This window comes from Solea solea, chromosome 18, assembly GCF_958295425.1.
Source record: "Solea solea chromosome 18, fSolSol10.1, whole genome shotgun sequence".
NCBI lineage: Eukaryota > Metazoa > Chordata > Actinopteri > Pleuronectiformes > Soleidae > Solea > Solea solea.
This window is the reverse complement of record NC_081151.1, coordinates 6,372,238-6,391,120: the sequence shown is the minus strand read 5'-3', so window position 1 is coordinate 6,391,120 and position 18,883 is coordinate 6,372,238. Positions and strand designations below refer to the sequence as shown.

Sequence of the window (18,883 nt, the reverse complement as noted above, 5' to 3'; positions counted from 1 at the left end):
ATGTAATTAAAAACTAATCCAGCGCTCAGCACGGCGGAGTGTGTGGACAGACTAATATGCCCGCAGTGAAGTCAAGTGTTCATCTGCAGTAGCTTCACATACTGCACTGTGCAACTGTAAATGGAGGATGGATGACAAACCAGACTGTCACCGGCTTCATATCGACGCCCGCTGCGACACTTGCATGTGCTCCTCCAGCATCCACGATTAATACACTGCCAGAACGACGTCCGCTCTTTTAGTGCCGCCACCGCCAACATTTTAGAACCCGGCTGCAAGGGATTTGCTCTCATTAAAAGATAAGAGCATAAGCGATGTTGCCCCGATGTGCGATAGGACTTGTATGCAGTCAAGATATTGAAACGCTTTGCGTCTCTGCAGGACAGTAACGTCCCTCTTTTGTCTTCCGTTTCTGTTCTAGTTTATGTTGTGCACGGAGAGGATTTTTAAAATGGGTAAAGGATGGGCTTTGTAACTGTTGCCACCCTCGTTTTTAAATATTAAGCAGCAGCAAGAACATGCCTCAGTCCTGCTTTATCTACGAATGGTCACTTGGGGGCAGTGGATTCAGGTTGAAATCAGCTTCTATGATCCGTCCATGGAGGTCTGTCTGACTGCCAACATCACCTGACATTAGCAGGCTTCACTGGCAGAAATTGAAATATTACCCATCTGCGTTGTGTTATGAAGCTTCAGGTTACTGCCAACCAAGAAAAATGAAATCCTTTCTGATGTGCAAAGGCCACCGTAGTCCCCTGACTTGTTTGTTTACACTCTAGTCCCACCTAATTTGACCCAAATGTACACATTTTTAATAATGACTCGGGATTTTGAAACGAGGCCAGTGAAAACCACAACTGATTTGTTTGTTCATCATCATCATCTTCATTATTGTCGATCGAACGGAAAAACGTCTGGAAGTCTTCAAATGCAGCCACTAACATTTGTCGTAGGAATGCTTTGTTGTCTGAGTAAAGTTAAAATTACATTGCCAGTGAAGTTTGCCATTTTAGTGCACTGTTATTATTTTAGAACACAGAGGTTTAGTGCTAGGACCACAGAACAAGGGCCGTTTCTGCATGGACTTTGCATGTTCTCCCCGTGTGTGTGTGTGTGTGTGTGGGGGGGTTTTCTCCTGGTTCTCCGGTTTCCTCCCACAGTCCAAAAAACATGCAGATTGTGGGATTGGGCAAATTGGCCTGTGATGGACTGGCGATCTGTCCAGGTTGTGACCCCACCTGTCGCCCTATGTCAGCTGAGATTGGCACGACGCCCCCTGCCCTCATGTGGACGAGAAAGCATTGGAAAATGGATGGATAGAGCTGTGACATGGAGCCTGAAGGACGCGCCGATGTCCTGATAGTTACGTTTTTGTCTCGGTGCAGACTGATCGTGGTCAAAACTTGGTCTCCGTTAGCGTGGTCTTGGCAACAACACTAGTATGTAGTAGGTGGTGTGAAGCCAAATCTTCTGGATATCTGGAAATTATGTTGTGTATTGTTAGACAGAGAAGTGGTGGTTTTCTGTGTTGAGAGTAAAAAGAAAAGAAGTAAAAGTCTGGCTCCACTTTTAATGATACTATGTGGAATACTCTTGACAGGTTCAGAGTATATGGTCTCAACATCCAGTGCTGCGCAGTCCCACAGAGTGTTCTCCGTGATGACAAACAGATCTAATTAGCTCTCGGTTTATTGTGATCTCAGCTGTGCCTCCCTGGTTGATCAGCTGCCTTCATCTTTTCTGTGGGGAATACAGGATATTAAGCAAAGGCCAACTGTCCTACATTATACCAAAGCAGAGGAACTGAAGCCTTGATGGACAAAACGGACCAAACTGGTGTCACAATTAGAGGTGCTTCTCAGCTTCAGAAAAGCCTCGGTGGTGCCTGTACTGCTACTATACGTCTTCAGAACTGTGTGCACTAGTATTTGCCCATAAAGAAGAAAAAGACTTTACTTTTTTTTTTTGAAGGTTGAAGAACTTGGAAATCTATTTTCACACTTTAAACACATTTTATTGACGTTTTTAATCTGGATTTGGCCCTTGACTTAATGCTGGGTGTTCATGAAAACACCTTAAAGACTATTTGGCCTTTTGGAAGTGTAGGAGCATTACACTTAATATCACGCATTTGTGCTTTGTTTTCATGAGATATTTCCATTAGTCCCCCCCACCACCACCACCTTATATAAGAAGGGTTTTTATTGAGGAAAATAAATCACTTTTTCATCTTTTACGAGTGCAGCAAGATTTACTATGGCTATATAATCCTTGTCTTTGTACCTCACTATAACACAACACCACACTTTTGCCTGTCACCGGCAGTAAAAGATGTCATTCTTCACGTTCAGCGTCAGACATTTTAACTGTACTTTTTGTCTGTTAAGAAAACGTTCCAGTTCTGAAGTGAAGGTCTCTTTTTAAATAATTTATTATAGGTGGGCATTTTGTTGACGGGTCTAGACACCCCACGCTAACGGCTGTGTGGAGATTTGGCCACGCTCAGGTACAGATTACAGAGCGCTCTGTAGTAGATTGTGAGCATACTAGTGACATTACCTAATATTTACGTCGTTAATTAAACCAAATTTTTGTTTTAAACAATTCCATGTGACCTCAGAAAGGACCGGAAGTGCAAAAGGCTGTGGTGCCCCCACGCCCGGCTTTGTGTGTAATAAGTTAAATAGGTTAAATGCAGAGGTGAAATTCACTGTCACTAATTCTAAATTATCATCCTTGGGGGTTATAATGTGCGAAATTAAAGCTAGGGTAGGTAAATTGTTTCCAAAATAGCTTTTACTTTATTTGTTGTAATCGTCTTCACAACATGGCATCAAGTAAGTTATTTCTCACTTTATTATTAAATCAGTTTAATTAATGGCCTCACTCCCAAGTTTTAGGATATCAATTTAGTAAAGAATGTTCGGCACATAATTTCAGCCTTTGAGGTATGTAACTGTGTCACACGAGTAGTACTTCCAGTAAATGAACTCAGCCTGCACTGTCAACAGGAGCTGCTGGTCCTGCTAAGAAAGGCTTTGTGACTCCGTCGCGCAGAGCGGGCGGCGCACGCTGCGTTCCACTGTCAGAAGCCATTCTGTCTCGCTCGCTCACTCGCTGCTGTTCTCGGCCTCTTTAACCGAGCACACGCGCACAGAGGAAGTGTATCACAAATGCATGCAGACAAGCTTTGCCGATGAATCAGAGAAGATTAGATTTGTTCAGTTTGTGCAAACGCTAACACACACACACACACACACACACACAGGGTTTGCACAGCTATTCTTCTGAGGAACACTGCATTGACTTTGATTCATCTGGACAGCCGAGACAAAAGTGTCGTCCCTCAAACTTTAAACGAACCACAATTAAAATCGTAGCTCAACTTAACCACTTTCTCAGAATGGAGGTTCTGCCTCATTTAGACCAGGTTTTGGTCTCCATGAGGACTACTGTTCCTGATAAGGTCATGAGGAAGTAACAAAGACACACACACACACACATGTTGACTTCACCCTCTGTGTCATTCTAATTTCATCTGAGAAACCCTGCCAAGGCAATAATGAACCGGAGTCATGAGACGGAGGCCATGCTGCGGCGGTTATGGGATGTCGTGTGTGTGTGTGTGTGTGTGTGTGTGCATGTTTGAGTGTGGCAGAGAGAGAATGAGAGGGAAGGTAATGGGAGGAAAAGCTTGTGTTAAAGAGGCTGGACAGATTTCGGCATGTTGTCTCTGTGTGTGTGTGTGTGTGTGTGTGGGTGTGTGTGTGTGTCTGTGAGACGTGTACAACATTGTGCTGGCTTTAAATTAATCAGTGCAGCGGGGTGTATCATCTAAGCCGCCATAATGTGTCGACTCCTTTATTTGATTTGAGCTGTAATCTTAGAAGTCCCCACTGGCCTTCCTTTATCCGCCCAGCACTACAAAGCTAGCTCGACGTAGCCACAGAGACGCAGAGAAGTGCCAAAGAGATGATGACTTATGTTTCAGGATGAAGATTAAACTTAAACAAGTGTAACCAGGCAATATCTCAGCTCATTATGGAGGCATTAGGGGTCAAGATTGACCTCGCTGGCTTCGGCTTTCGGGAATGAGAACAATGAAGATAGTGTTGAAAAGATTTATGAGTTAATAATTCTTTTGTTGCAGCAGCAGCGATGATAATGGGAGGACTGCTGCCCTTATTTGTTCGGCCGTTCCTCATGGTGAACGTCAGCACCATGGACAGCAGCTTCCTGTCACCCAGTCTGACTTCCTTTGAGAATATTACCGTCTTTTTCCTGTTTGACTGGAAGTTCTACACCTTCTTTGACCCCTAAGTTGTCAAAGTGATGGTTGAGCTTTTTCTGAAATCTGATTCTATGAGGCACCTTCCAAACTCTGCTGATTTCGCTTTTTCTTGCCATTAGACAAAATAAAGTTTGTGCTATTTACTTAAGTGCTCGGTCCCTGCAACAAATGCCGTGTTTCCACCGGCTCAACTCGCCTTGGCACATTCAGTTCCCAGAACGTTATTTTGTCACAACCTTCATACAACCATTTAGAGAACGTTCTCTAAAGGTTCCCAGTTTTTGGTTCTCTCAACCTTTAGGGAACGTTCGCTAAAGGTTCCCAGTTTTTGGTTCTCTCAACCTTAAGGGAACGCTCTCTAAATATTCCCAGAACGTTCCCCTAATGTGACTTTGTCACAACCTTTAGGGAACGTTCTCTAAAGGTTCCTAGTGTTTGGTTCTCTCAACCTTTAGAGAACGTTCTCTAATGGTTCCCAAAGTTTGTTTATCTCAACCTTTAGGGAACATTCTCTAAAGGTTCACAGTTTGTGGTTCTCTCAACCTTTAGGGAATGTTCAATAAAGGTTCACAGTTTTTGGTTCTCACAACCTTTAGGGAACGTTCTCTAAATCTCAACCTTTAGGGAACATTAGGCTCCTACCTAACTCTCAGGGAACGTTCTCTAAAGGTTCACAGTTTTGGGTTCCCTCAATGTTTAGGGAACATTAGGCTCCTATCTAACCCTCAGGGAACGTTCTCTAAACGTTAGTTTTTTGGTTTGATTGTAACTAACCTTAGGAGAACCTTAGGGGAACGTTGTGGAAATCTAACAAGACAATTGTAGAAGGACGTCATTGTAAGTATCTGAAATGTTGATTTTGACTAGAAAACCAAAAGAACTATCTGTGGCTCATATCTGAACCAGCTATGAAATAAATGCCACACCTCCACCCTCTGCTCCCACCCCGCCCCACCGGGACCCGCGGCTGCGGGTGCCAAACCGCCCCCCTCGGGTGCCGCTTCGTGGACGCAGCCAAGCCGAGCATGACACTCACCAGCCGGACTGCTGCCTCGTCTCATCCGTATCCAGCGCTTCGCACATGCGGAACATGCCGTGAGATTTCCCACAGGCCCTCGAAGGCACCTGGTTGTGTGTAACCGGGAGGAGGAGGAGGAGGAAGAGGAGGAAGAAGAGGAAGAGTCGTGGCGGCGAACAGACGGCAGATAATGACGCGATGGCTCCCGGTGTTGTAGAGCGAGCAAATCGGAGCTTCTGGCGCCTTTAACGAGAGGGAAACACCGGACTTTATTGTGTGTTCGACACAGAAACGACCGCAGCCGTGAGAAGAAAAAAAAGGAAACCGCTTTCTGAGATTTCCCTCAACCGCAAAGGTAAGAAGACAGCGTGGATTTACAGCCAATCCGTGCGCCACCGAGCGGCTCTGCGCAACAATTTATCCGCTTAATTGAGTCACAATGAGGCCAATCAGTGATGTAACCGCTGCTAAATTGACCTCCAGACAGTTAAAACAGAGGCTGTGTTTGTGTTCATTTACCTTGTTATCCTGCAGAGGTGTCGCATAAGCAGCAGTAGTTTGACAGCAATAATTATTATTATTATGAGTTAACAGTCTGTTGGATTTTTACCCGCAAAATGATTCTCAGTAATAATTCAACATGAAATCTGAGTCACACACTTATAAATAACACAAACCTGTGTTGTAGTTTGCACGACTGTTCAGCCACTGTTTTCTTTATTAATAAATACTTTTTCATCAATCAGTACAAGATAAATATAAATTGCATACAGATCAAAACATTTGTTGCAGTCGAGCTGGAGCTTTTTTCTTCTAGCAACTGAAGAATCAGCAAACTAAGTGATACTGTGGTGTCACTAACCCTTATAATGAACCTTTAATCTATCATATATATAGTTTTAGATCTCATAGAGTAGAAAAAACAACATTCTTATGGCTTCATGAACAGAGTAATGCATGTGGTGGATGACATGACGGTGATGATGGATGGATTTGTGATGTGTATGAAGTCACATCTGTCTGACTTGACTTTTCATTTCCTGTAGCAGCTGCAGCGCTGACCACATCATCATCATCATCACCAGCCTGAGGCTTTCCCAAGAGGCTTTGCAGCACGGCGAAGGATGCCACACCCCCCCAGATGGTGACTTGTACAGGTAAGGTGTGTTTGAGACTCTAAATGTTTTAAAACACAAACTTTATTTTTGTCTACAGAAACATAAGGGAGCCACCTGTATCGATGTATTATCATATATACACACAGGCTCTAGGTTCTCAAACGGTGGTAGGTGTACGGCCAGTGGTACGCAAGCTTCCTCTACTGTATATACCAGGGTATGTGATTGGACTTTTCGACCAATTTACATCACTGCATTTTAACGGTGATAATGGTGTTACTTTGAGAGCTCAGTGTCTTCTCAGGTGGTGCATACCCTTTTATGATTTAAACGAGTTCACACAGCGCTTATGAAGCGTATGGGCACACAGGAAGTGAGACAACAACAACGTTGCACTAGTAAAGCGAGACGACGGAAAACACGAAGAAGCGCCTCGACACCAAGTGGAATTCTACTGCTCAAAAAAAGAGTTCTGCGCAGGGACACAACCATTCATACTCACACCTACGGTCAATTTAGAGTGTCTAATTTACATCATCTCCAAATCTGCATGTTTTTGGACTGTGGGAGGAAAGCCGGAGAGAACATGCAGACTCCATGCACAAAGGCCTTTATTAGAACAAAAATCACCTCAAGTGATGCACTGCAGCTTTAAAGTGATGACAGTGCAACATTCCAAACACAAGAAGGGAACAGAATCGTCAAAATCGTCAGTTACAGGGGCAAAAAAATGACTCGATTCCATTTAGTTTGTAAGTGAATGATCCACTTTTCCTCCTCCTGAGGTTTTTTTTTCCCGTTTTCTCGTCCTCTGCTGCCTTTGATCGCTCCTGCTCTGACGGTGGATGCTCGTGTCCTAGATGTGGATGTGTTCTTCTCCTCACACGCTCACATGAGTGCTTTCAGAGGCGGTTGAAGAAGAAAAGTCCCCCCTTTTTCTTTTTTTCTTTTTTTTTTTACTACCTGGCTAAATTGCCCCCGTGATGGAAAAATATTGTTAAAGGAATGATACTTGAATAATTGAAGCCCTGCACTTTTTAAAATTGCAGGGACTCGCTGTGATTTTCAGCGCAAAGTTTCGAGGCCACCGCGGCAAAAATATTCATATCATTATTTAAGAATGTGTTCATATCAGAGAGTCACTCAGGTTTACTGCCCTTACTCTCTGTGTCCCTCAGCTTCTCATAGGAGCGGGTGATCGGATGATATTATGGAATGAAATCATCCTAATTGGACTTTACAGATGGACATTTCTTTATTATTTATACATTTATTATCGTAGTGGCTTAAGTGACATACGGCGTGTTCGCACCAGCTCGACTCGTGACGTCATAATCAGGGAAAATGTGAACGCCATCACAGGAAGAGGCACGAGAATCAAGCCGAACAATGCCGAACTGTAGATCCGTTAAAAAGACTTAAGAATCCTGAAAATGTGGTGCTAATCTCCCACATTTAGCAAAGGAAATGTCTAAAATCTCCTCATTTAACAGAGGAGTCTGGTGTATTTAGCGACAGCACTGCTGAAAGCCTGCGAGAGACAATTCAGGTCGGGTGGTTGTGTGCACAGAGGGTGTAGTGGTTAGCACTCTTGCCTTTGGAGTTTGCATGTTCACCCTGCGTGTGCATGGGTTTTCTCTGGCCTCCTCCCACAGTCCGTAAACGTATATGGGGGATTAAGTCAATTGGTCGCTCTAAAATTGACCGTGGGTGTGAGAGTGGATGGTTGTTTGTGGAGGATGAAGCGGTTGAAAACGGACGGACAGACGGATGGATAGTTTGCCGAGAGAAGCAGTAGGCGGAGCAAACGTCGGGGTCATAAAGAGCACAAAACACCAACGGAATCTGCACTTTCTGTCATTTCTCCAGTTCAGTGAAATTCAGAAAGAAACAAAACGTTGTCCTTTTTATTTGTTCATAATCTCTTTCCATGGCATGTATTTGCATTTACCTACGTTTATTTATTTATTTATATTTTAAATTTTCTGAGTTTCCATTCAGGTGTTTCCGACTCCTCATTTCCCGCTGGAGACTCATAAAAAAACTTTCATCTTTCACTGTTTAGCGTGACGTTAGTAAGATGTCAGTCGAGCGGTCTGTGGAGCCAAAGTGCGTTAAGTACAGTACGTGGCACAAATATATGGCTCGCTCGCGGTGACTCCTCTATTGTCAGGAAACAGCTACTTGGCTCAAAGTTAAGTGACTTCCTGGAAACTGAGTGGAGGCAGCAGAGTCCAGGAGTCACTGCCAACAGATAGTCCGACTCATTACCAGTAAAAGTTATGTTTTTTCGTTGTATGAAGTAATGAAACAAGCTGTGTTAATTAATGAGCTTAAGACATGCTTGCAAGTATGAAGCTAAGCTAATTGGCTGTCGGCTTCACATTGAATGGGCAAGCATGAGACGGATTCTATGACATGTTAAATCACCTCTTTAATTTCTTCTTTTTATTTTCTTTTTAATACATTTGCCTTTGAAAGCGTCTCTATTTTTATGATTCAGTCGGGCATCACATGGGAGACAAGGCTCCTGATTTCCACACACATATCATCACCTACATCATCCCCACTTGAAACCTCAGAGCGAAGCAGAGTTTTCACCTCTCCGGGTTTTGATGGATGGGACGGGTGCAAAGTGTAAGTGTGTGTGTGTGCCGTCATTTTCACACCTGTGCGCGTCTGCGTGTTCACGTTTAGCCGACTGCTAGGATCACTCCGGTGCCCACAGAGGAAACTAATTAAAATGTGACACCTGCCTGAGCTGCTGTGTCGAGAGAGAGAGAGAGAGAGAGACGACAGAACTGCTAAATATACTCGTGCGAGTGAGAGCGTGAGACCTGCTCACCCTCGCTCAGACATCTCAAGCACGGGCGACGAAGAGCCTAACTTTGCGAGCAGTGGTTTTACAAGAGAGGAGGAGAGCTAGAAAAAGGGATATTGGTTTTATTTGCTGTAGCAGAGGAATAACATTTTGAAAAACACAACAGAAATGTAAAACTGAAGCGATTCCAGCTGCTTCAGCTTGAACTCGCGAGTGACTTTTTTAAGCTTTGATTCAGGGATGAGTTGATCAAATATTCAGTATCAGCATCGCTCCGATCGAAATCACTGTATCGCATGTTTGAAATGGAAGAACACAACATCTGATATGATCTGAAACCCCGAGAATATCACATAATCCCTTCATTCTGCTCAGGCTAGTCTAGAGAGAGAGCGAGAGAGACACGCTCCATCCACATCATGTGACCAGACTACAGTGATCATGTGACGTATTTTAAGATAAAAGGACAAAGTGTAAAACGACTATAATACATGAATTGCACTAATATTAGTATTAAACGGTGGAAAAAGTGTTATCAAACCATTCCAACTGAAAAAATAATAATAATCTAACCATGTTTTCCAGTGCAAGAGGCCTTCAGAGGTGCAATTAAAGGAGTGGATGTTACGATACCACTTTTCTACCGATACCAATATCATTTTACACCATTAATGAACATATGAAGCTGTTAACAACACATTTGTTTCTCCCCAACTGTGTAACAAATATAGTTCTCCCAAAAAGAAGGAAATATAGAGCCTAAACATGACTGTTCATCCCCAGATTAACCCTTCAACAACGAGGGGATCGCAGACGACACATTTGCGTTCACGTAAATACAGAAAATTCTGAAAAATTCCAACGGTTTCTGAAAGCTGAGAAGTTTTAGTGGAAGCGAATGTGTGGTTATTATTAAGGTCATTTCCTTCGCGCTGTTGCATCTTTGTCGCCAGAGAGGGAGAAAGTGGAAGGAAAAGTTGGCTTGTTTTTGGACATTGAGACACAATCTGGTGTTCATGTACAACTACAGTGTTTGGGTTTTTGTTTTTTTCTTTATTTTAAATTGTGAATACACTACATATTGAAAGTTATTCTGGAAAAATGGGCCAAAGCACTTAGTCACAGGACATTTTCTGGCCCTCCAGACTTAGGTGTTAAAGGATTACTTACCTGTATAGTTTTTGCAGTTTAACGTCAGTAAATAATGGTTTTGAATGATCCCCCTGCTGCAGATTGAATGTTGTTGACACATGCACACACACGTTTACTTCACCTTCACATATAGGCTGCAGGCTTTTGTCAAAAATCCCTCAGGGAAACCAGAGGGATACATGTTTGTTTTTTTCCTCTCTGGTACTGAGAGGATGTGAAGGAGGTTCACACACTGATGCCCATTTGACAGACACACACTCGGTGTAACATCTGCAGTCTGCTGGTCGCCTGGGACTCGGGCACTTAATGCCTTCAAGGAGGAGGGAAAATTCCGACACTCATTGGCTCATCTGAGTCTTTCTCTCATCCCGGTTCATCCCCTGTCACTTCTCCAAGTCAGCGACTGAAAGGATTTTCTGGCGGATCCTGTCGCTCCTTCAAAGCCACAGTTAAATCCAAAGATGGTGTGTGTGTCCGTCACGTTATGAGGACATAAAGTAAATGACTGCATTCTAAGGTGAAGACGTGTTTTAAGGTTAGGTTGAGGTCAGGAGTAATTATGGTTAAGGTTAGAGTAAGTCTCCAGGAAATGAATGCAAGTCAATGCAATGTCCCCTGAAGTGATGGAAACCAGTGTGTGTGTGTGAATCTGGCTTTTCTGAACCCATCGAGGGTCATGCAGCGACTGCACTGGTAAAGATACTCTGACGGCTTTAGAGTTGAGTCTCACAGCCTCTGTCACTCCACATCTTTGGCTACATTCAGATTACCGGGCTGATGTGACTCAGATTAGGCTGTGTGGACACTCTAATCTGATCACTTAATCTGATCTACATGTGTCTGACAGTGTCATCCTCTAGAACTCCATTTCGCTCACAAATATGTAGCTTCAGAATCATATATATAATATATTTGTATTTGTGCGTGTCATTGGAGAGGGCAGTCGCGTTCAGACTTGGTCTCCTCAAAGTCGCTTTCGTCTCCCCGGTCTGTCAGAAAGTCACTAATCCTTCTCCAGCGCTCCGTTTTCCAAGAAAAGGTTCCGTTGCTTTGTCTGCGCTGATAAACATCAGAGAGGGTCACGGTCTGCACATAAATGTGCTACAGTAGCTTCAAACACAGATGGAATGGATAACGAAGCCCGGGCAGAGGAATGGTGAAAGAGGAGGAGGAGGAGGAGAGCCAGTGTAAAGAAGAGAGATGGAGAAACGGGGAGCAGAAGAGACTTCACGTCGCTTTTAACATTACCGTGGCCCTTGGTGTTGTATATAATTTAGTTTGATGATGCAATGGAAGACTCTGCGGCGAGCGAGCCGTCTGATGAAGCACACACGAGAGTTTCTCTCTCCGATTTTTCATACGACCGTCAAGATTATTGCCATTTATTGTTGGGATCGACGTGCTTTATTTATTTATTTATAAGCAGGTCATTCGGTTGAGAAGCAATTCTCTTTGGCAACGACGACCGGGGCGAGAGGAGAGGCAGCACGACAAGGGGCCGCATGAACGGCACAAACAAACAAACAGAGTGTTGAGTAAAAGTGCTTAAAAGCAGGTGCAACTGTCGCAAATTGTTGCTAGGGCTGCAACGATTAATCGATTCATAGGGTTTGTTTTACAATTAAAACTACAGCTGAAACAATGAATCGATTACCAAATTAATCGACAACTATTTGGACAATTGATTAATCGGTTTGATGCTGTTTTAATGATTAAACAAGATTTCCGATCGTTTAAGCTTCTTAAATGTGAATATTTTCTGGTTTCTTTGCTCCGTTTGACAAAGAAATCATGAAAATTGAATCATTTTGGATTGTGGACAAAATGAGACGTACGAGAACAACATCATTTCCATGTTTGGGAAACAAAGATCAACATTTTCCAACATTTTCTGACATGTTACGCACCAAACAAGTACTCGATTATGAAAATGATTGTTGACCTCGCTGCATTTTTAAAAGAAGAAAGTGGAATCAAACTGAATCAAACCTCTACGTCTTATCACAACGACCCGCTGACCCGTCTGCCTCCTTACAGACATTTTAGAAAGCAAAATGGCTCCATTTGACTAAATAAAGACACGTGGCTCCACAAACTGGCCAACCCTAAACTAACATTTGCTTTAATGTTCTGGCACAGATTTGCCGGCCTATGACGACAAGTGCCAGAACATTTGAAAGCATTTCATTAGGAGAGGAGAGAGGAGACTTTAAATCCACCGCCAGTCTCAGCCTCTTGAGGCTCATTGCTTTTTACAAAATGAAATTAATACATCTGTAATGAGAGAGAAACTTGAGTTTCTCAATCAATTTTAATTGGGATAATTAAGCGGTGTTCATCCGCTGAAATGGACATTTTAGTTAATCACTTCCAGCAGTAGATCAACAAAGTCATCAGGCGTGCTAATTACAATAAAGGCGGTGCTCGGAATGAATAACTCGCCCGTTATAGATCAACCAAATAAGTGTCTGAATTAAGTGTGGACTTTATGAAAGGTGACTGCAGTTCAAAGTAATCAAAGCCTCGGCACACATCTCATTCTGGACCCTGAGCACTTGAGTCATCCGGTTTCCCACATTTAACGTGTCTGTGCTAAACTGCCAGAGCATGTGCTAGAAAAGTACCAGAAAAGCAAAAACAATGTGTTGTGCCGTGCCGTGCTACAACTGTATAGTAGAAAAGCGTCATGTGACACATGATTGGACACCAGTGTGATTGACAGCTGCTACTTCCCAATGGGAGCCTGTTTGCAGGTGATGTCCAGTTGCAAAACTAATCAAATTGCCAATTTAAACGTTTCAAAATGGGAGTTCAGGGTCTTCAGAGAGGTAATGAGATCCACATCACATCAGTGTCTCCAAACCACCTTTGAATATGGTTTTTCAGACCTGTACTCAGTGCTGTCCAGCTGTGATTGAACTCTTCACGATTGACACCCCTCATCTTCTTGGTGGTGTGAGAGGGAGAACTGGACCCAATCCCACCTTTAATTGTCTCAGAGTCGGGCTCCAGCCCGGCCAGGTCAGCGGCCTGTTACAGGGCCATTCATTCACATTCACCTTCACACCTACAGGCAGTTTAGATTCGAGGCTTCCATTAAAAAGCACATTGTGTAGCATTTAGCAACATCCGTGGGTGAAGCTGCCCTCACTTCCCTCTTCCTTTCTAAGCGTGTGGTAGCTTTTCAGTTATCATTAAAACTCATGCAGATGCTTGGTTTGTGCTTTGTGGGCTTCTGTAAATCTAACGTGATTTCACCTGCTCCTGATATATAAATATGAACGTCTCATTCTGGGCTCATAAAAACAGTCATTCATGCATTCATGCGATTGTTAACCTCGTAAAAACATCAGCTGTTTTATATTCAGTGTCTGCCAAATGGAAATAATTTCGCCCGAATCTCGCACGCTGGACCTTTTAACCAAACCGTAATCTGCCCCGTCTTTGTACTGTGGGAGTACTCGGGGAAACTCCACGCACTGAGGCGGGATTCAAACCCTCCGATCACTGCCCCTCCGCGCCGCTCCACTTTACATTCCGCACAGCGAGCTTTTCTGTCAGATGTTGCTATTTTGGAGAAGGTTTATTTGAGGCCTAACAATTCATTGGCTGTGTGAAGTGGAGATAATTATGTGTGCCGAGCACAGACGTCTCGGTTCCTTCTCGCTCTCGACATGTTTGCTCCGACGTGAAGCCGCGGCTGTTTTGGTTCAATATTATTTACCTGCGTTGTAGACACAATGAGAAAATCACCAGTGTTTGGCTATAATTTAACAATGCAGATATTGTTCTGAGCAGAAAGTAAACCTAACTTGTCTTTGTCATGGTGCAGAAAATAATGAGCGTTTGTGTAGGCAGCAGTGAATGCCGTGCACAGGACGACGATTATCCATGCAGATGCTTTTGAATTTGAAAAAGCAGTGGAGATTGAAGACTTAGTATTGCATATAACATACAGGCCACATGGCTGGTGGGCTTCATCATACTAATCATCCACTTCTGAAGGGTCACACATTGTTGAAATCCTGTACATTTTTTGCTTCTTTTTTTTTTATCGGAAAAACAGATTTTTTACAACTCAGTGGAAAAATACTAAAATACTACTGCTATTCTAGCAATACAAAGCCACATGCAAATCAGTGAAGTATTCCTTTAACAAGCGCCATTTTCTTGCTGCTCTGGCAGATCATTCTGCTTGAAACGACTAATTTTCCCCTTATAAGTGGTTATATTTTCTTGTTTTTGCAGTGAGGTACTTTTTTTTTTTAGTACCTGCTCTGGCGAGTTTCTGAGTGGCCACTGATTGGTCAGAGTGCCGTCACAGGAAGAGACATCCGACACAAGAGTCAAGCCGAACTGTAGGTCAATTAAAAAGACTTAACAATCCTAAAAATGTGTGTTAATCTCCAACAATTACCAGGGAAATGTCTAAAATCTTAATCTTTAACACAGGAGTCTGGTGTATTTAGCGTTTAGAGTCCAGTGACAGTGTCAGACAGAGTCTGTGCTCCTCTCATGGATGAAGTACTGAACAAATAGTTTTTAATGAACTGATTCTAATGATTCAGTTACACCGAAAACAACTGCTTTACAAGTCGTGTGTGTGTGTGTTTGTGTGTGTGTGTGTGTAAAACAAAGTCACAGCAGTTTCATGCAGCCGTGCAGTGATGACTCCGCCCACGTCGATGAGGTACTATATTGTAATGGAAACGCAACCTAAGCCGTGCCGTGGCCAGGCGAGCCGGGACCATAGGTGGAAAATGGGGCAGTAGTGTTGGGAAACTACGTTGGCCCTCACATTCCATAAAGGTTTATTCATAGTGGCAAAGCATTGTTAGGTTCAGTCTGTGTTGCTATAGAAACATAGTGCTGTAATCTTTGTCCTCACTTTGTCCTGTTTCCCCCCTTTTTTTTTTTTTTTGAATACATGATGTTATAAATTAAAAGAGCACACACATTTAAATCAAATTGACACTTTATTCTATAGTTTTACTGCATACACATTAGATATTATAGTGAGTAATAGAAACCTAACAGTTAACATAAGTGAGAGCTCTTTGCGTCAGTGAAGAGAAAAAAAAAAGAAACTCCCTCCTCCTCCTCCTCCTCCTCCTCCTCCTCCTCCTCCTCCTTAGCAGAACTAGACTCAGATGTGCAGCCGTCTGCCGCAGTCATTTGGGTTTAAGGCGAAAAGAGGGAGTGAGAAGAGAGGAGAGGAGAGGTGGGGAAAAGAAAAGAGGTGAAGATAGAAGATCATTAGCTGCCGCCCCATGTCCCACTTCAGTGAAACCATTTGTTCTCTCTCCTGCTGCAGGAGTCCCAGTGAGAGGAGGATCTGAACGTGAAACTCCACGGGCGCGTCATGGTTTCCCACCTCCTCACACTGCTCCACCTCTGTGTCTCCCATTGTCCTCTAATGTAGGTGTCCATCACGTCCACCACCAGTGTTACTGGGCTTATTCATTGTCTTTTGATGGGATTAAGTTAATGAGGTTCATGTCAGTGAACTGTGACTATGACTCTTTTAGGCCATGTTGATTTGACATATAATATTATATCATATTATATATTATAATATTTAATACAATATTATATCAGGGCTGCAGCTAACGATTCTGTTACTGTAATCGAGTAATCTGTTGATTGTTTTCCCAATGAATCCAGTGTTCTTTTGTCCGTAAACTGTAGGAAAGTGTTGAAAATGCCGCTCAGTGTTAAACAAACTTGGAAATCACGATGTTCTCCAATGTCTTTTCAGTTTTAATTCTTTCTTTTTTTTGTCAAGTTGAGCAAAGAAACCAGAAAATATTCACATTTAAGAAGGTGAAAAATTGAGAAAGCTTGTATTAATTGTTAAAAAATAGTTGATTCATCGATTTATCGTTGCAGCCCTGTATTATATATCAGTATTAATGCTGTATATTTCCATTAGCTTCCACAAAATGGTCGCTAGTCTCACTGGATCCTTATATAAAAAACAGTAATTAAGTGTTTTTATTTGTTTAGTTTGGTTGTTGCTGCCAGATTTAAACATAATGTATATACTGTATGTATATATACATATAAATATAGATATATACAGTATGTGTTTTTTTTTTTATCAGATGAACAACTGGACAGAAAGAAAGAAAGAAGTGTAAAGGAACTGTAGTTGGAAAAAATAATATATATTTATAGTGATAATTTGCCTTTGGCTTCACAAAGTTGTTAAAAAAACAATATACACACAGGGAGGTCAATAATAACAACTTCTCTCCATTGTGGTGACATTTTGGGGACTTCAGTCATTTATTGCACAACTTTTATCTTCTATTTCACTTTTAATGAAATTAAATTAGATTAGAAGATCATTTATTAGTCTCATAAACGGGGAAGTTGACTGATGTATTTTAAAGCCTTGTTTTAAACTCTGATTCTTATCTTTTGGCATTTTTACATCTGAGATTTGTAATTAAATCATTCCTTGTCACATCCAATCATGTCAGGAAGACACCAAATGAGTGAGTGAGTGGTAGAACGTGTGGGGACAGAGCCTCTCACTGGAAACCATGTTTAGTCTTTAAAATGATGATGCATCTATGATCTGTGAGGCATGGTGAACTGTTGAATTGCAGCACGTTTCATCAGTTTCAGTTACATCACAACAGTATTAACTTCCGCCCTGATTTATTCTTCATGGGTTATTATCACAGGCAGTACAGTAACCTCTGATGGAATGATGCAGAATGCATGAACACTGTACTGAAATGTTTAATGTTCCTCTTCTTCTTCTTCTTCTGTCTCTTCTCCGCGCGCTGCAGGGTTTGATGGAGAGCTGGTCGAATGTCCGCGGGAACGATCGTCATAAGCGGAGGAATTCTCGCCGGCGTGATACTGCTGTGCATCGTAGCAGTGCTCTGTTACTGTCGACTCCAGGTACCGTCACTGTGTCACCTGTGCTTACATGAATTCACGGGGAAACCCCAAGAGGTTTGAAGCGATTGGGGATTAAATTACAGGACCAGTCTAAAATGTAAATAATCTGAACTTTAAGCATTCAAACATACTAGATCCTAAATACCTGAGGTTCCTATAACATTATTCCTGCATGGTTTCTTAATGTCTCCATGTGTATGAACAATATTACCAAAGTGGAACTGCTAACCAATCTAATCCTGGTCAAAATGTGGAAGTGTGAACTTAAAGGTGCAGCGTGAAGGTTTTTTTTAGCACCATCTGCTGGTGAAGTTGCAGATTTCGGCCGAATATTTCACCTCCACCCGGCTCCAACACACCTGATTCAAATCAACAGCTCGTTATCGGGCTCCTGCAGACGCCTGATAACGAGCCGTTGATTTGAATCAGGTGTGTTTGAATCAACACTTACATTTACTGCTCACGCTCAGTTGTCCTCTCGTCCTTGTCCTCCCGTCCTTGTCCTCCCTCTGCAGTATTACTGCTGTAAGAAAAATGACTCTGAGGTGGACGTGGGCTCCGTGGTCGGCGCGGACCCCCTCTCGCACTTCCCCTGCAGCACCTGCAACGCTCTAGCGATGGACGGCGCGGCGATCACCCCCGTCTCCCTGGACCAGTTGGACGTGGGCTCCCACCACAACCACTGCCCCACGTGTTCGCCGTACCCCGTCCGCTCCGCGCCCGCGGACGACGTGCGCAACGGGGGCGAGCGGCTGGGCTTCCACACCTACTACGAGAACCCGTCCTTCTCCCTCCCGCCGTCTTCCAACCCTCAGCGCTCGTCCCCTGTGAGTTACTACGGCCCCACGGACATGTTCCCTCCCCCGCCGCGGCCCTACAGCACCCAGGTCTGATGCAGACACAGACTTTACTTAACACACACACCTGGCGTTCACGCGACGACGCCCTTTGGTTGGGGCTAGATTCAGGTGATGATTATGACATAGCACAATAACACGCCCACGTTTACTGCACAATGCTCACTTCAGATTCATTATCATCTGGGGGAAGGGACTGAGTAGAGACTCTGTGTGGGCAACAAATCCTCTGATCCTGCAGACAGGCGCTTGAAACAGCGTTGCATGAGTGGGTATGTGTTGCGTAACTCGAGTGCGGCCTCAGGTTGATCCACGCTGGGCCACAAAACCAAATGGCACCGAGGCTACGTTCACATTAGCAGGCTGAAGTGAGGTGTGTGGACACAGGTATCAGATCTTAGATCCGATTTAAATCTGATGCACGGAATCTGATCCGTGTTGAGTTGCAAGTGGAACAAAATAATGAGGTTGTTTTTTTGTTTTTATCAAAATAGTAACACGAGTTAAAGCCAAAATATCATTTTAGTGAATTATCGTCTCGCCCCTAAACACAGACTGAAGAGAACATGTTTGTCTCTCGCAGATCTGCACACTTATCACACAGTAATCATTTTAAATCAGTTTTTTTTTAATAAAAATGAGGAGAATAAAGATGTAAAAATGACCATTCCCTCTGATATCGTGAAATTAAATAGTTGATAGTGTGAGCGT

The 18,883-nt window shown here is 43.1% G+C and overlaps 1 protein-coding gene across 3 annotated transcripts; it reads left to right on the top strand.

Moving 5' to 3' along the window:
* Positions 1 to 5,247: 5,247 nt before the first annotated feature.
* Positions 5,248 to 18,640, top strand: LOC131444929 (protein FAM163A-like). 3 transcript variants are annotated; one of them, XM_058615645.1, is made up of 5 exons: positions 5,248 to 5,664; positions 6,356 to 6,466; positions 15,715 to 15,818; positions 17,201 to 17,315; positions 17,831 to 18,640. In XM_058615645.1, exons 4-5 carry the CDS (start codon positions 17,223 to 17,225, stop codon positions 18,206 to 18,208), a joined length of 471 nt encoding a protein of 156 aa, XP_058471628.1. In that variant the 5' UTR covers positions 5,248 to 5,664; positions 6,356 to 6,466; positions 15,715 to 15,818; positions 17,201 to 17,222; the 3' UTR covers positions 18,209 to 18,640. The 3 variants fall into 3 exon arrangements, with proteins under 3 accessions (XP_058471628.1, XP_058471629.1, XP_058471630.1); XM_058615646.1 differs by having other exon boundaries at positions 6,356 to 6,471; XM_058615647.1 differs by lacking the exon at positions 15,715 to 15,818.
* The last annotated feature ends 243 nt before the right edge of the window (positions 18,641 to 18,883 follow it).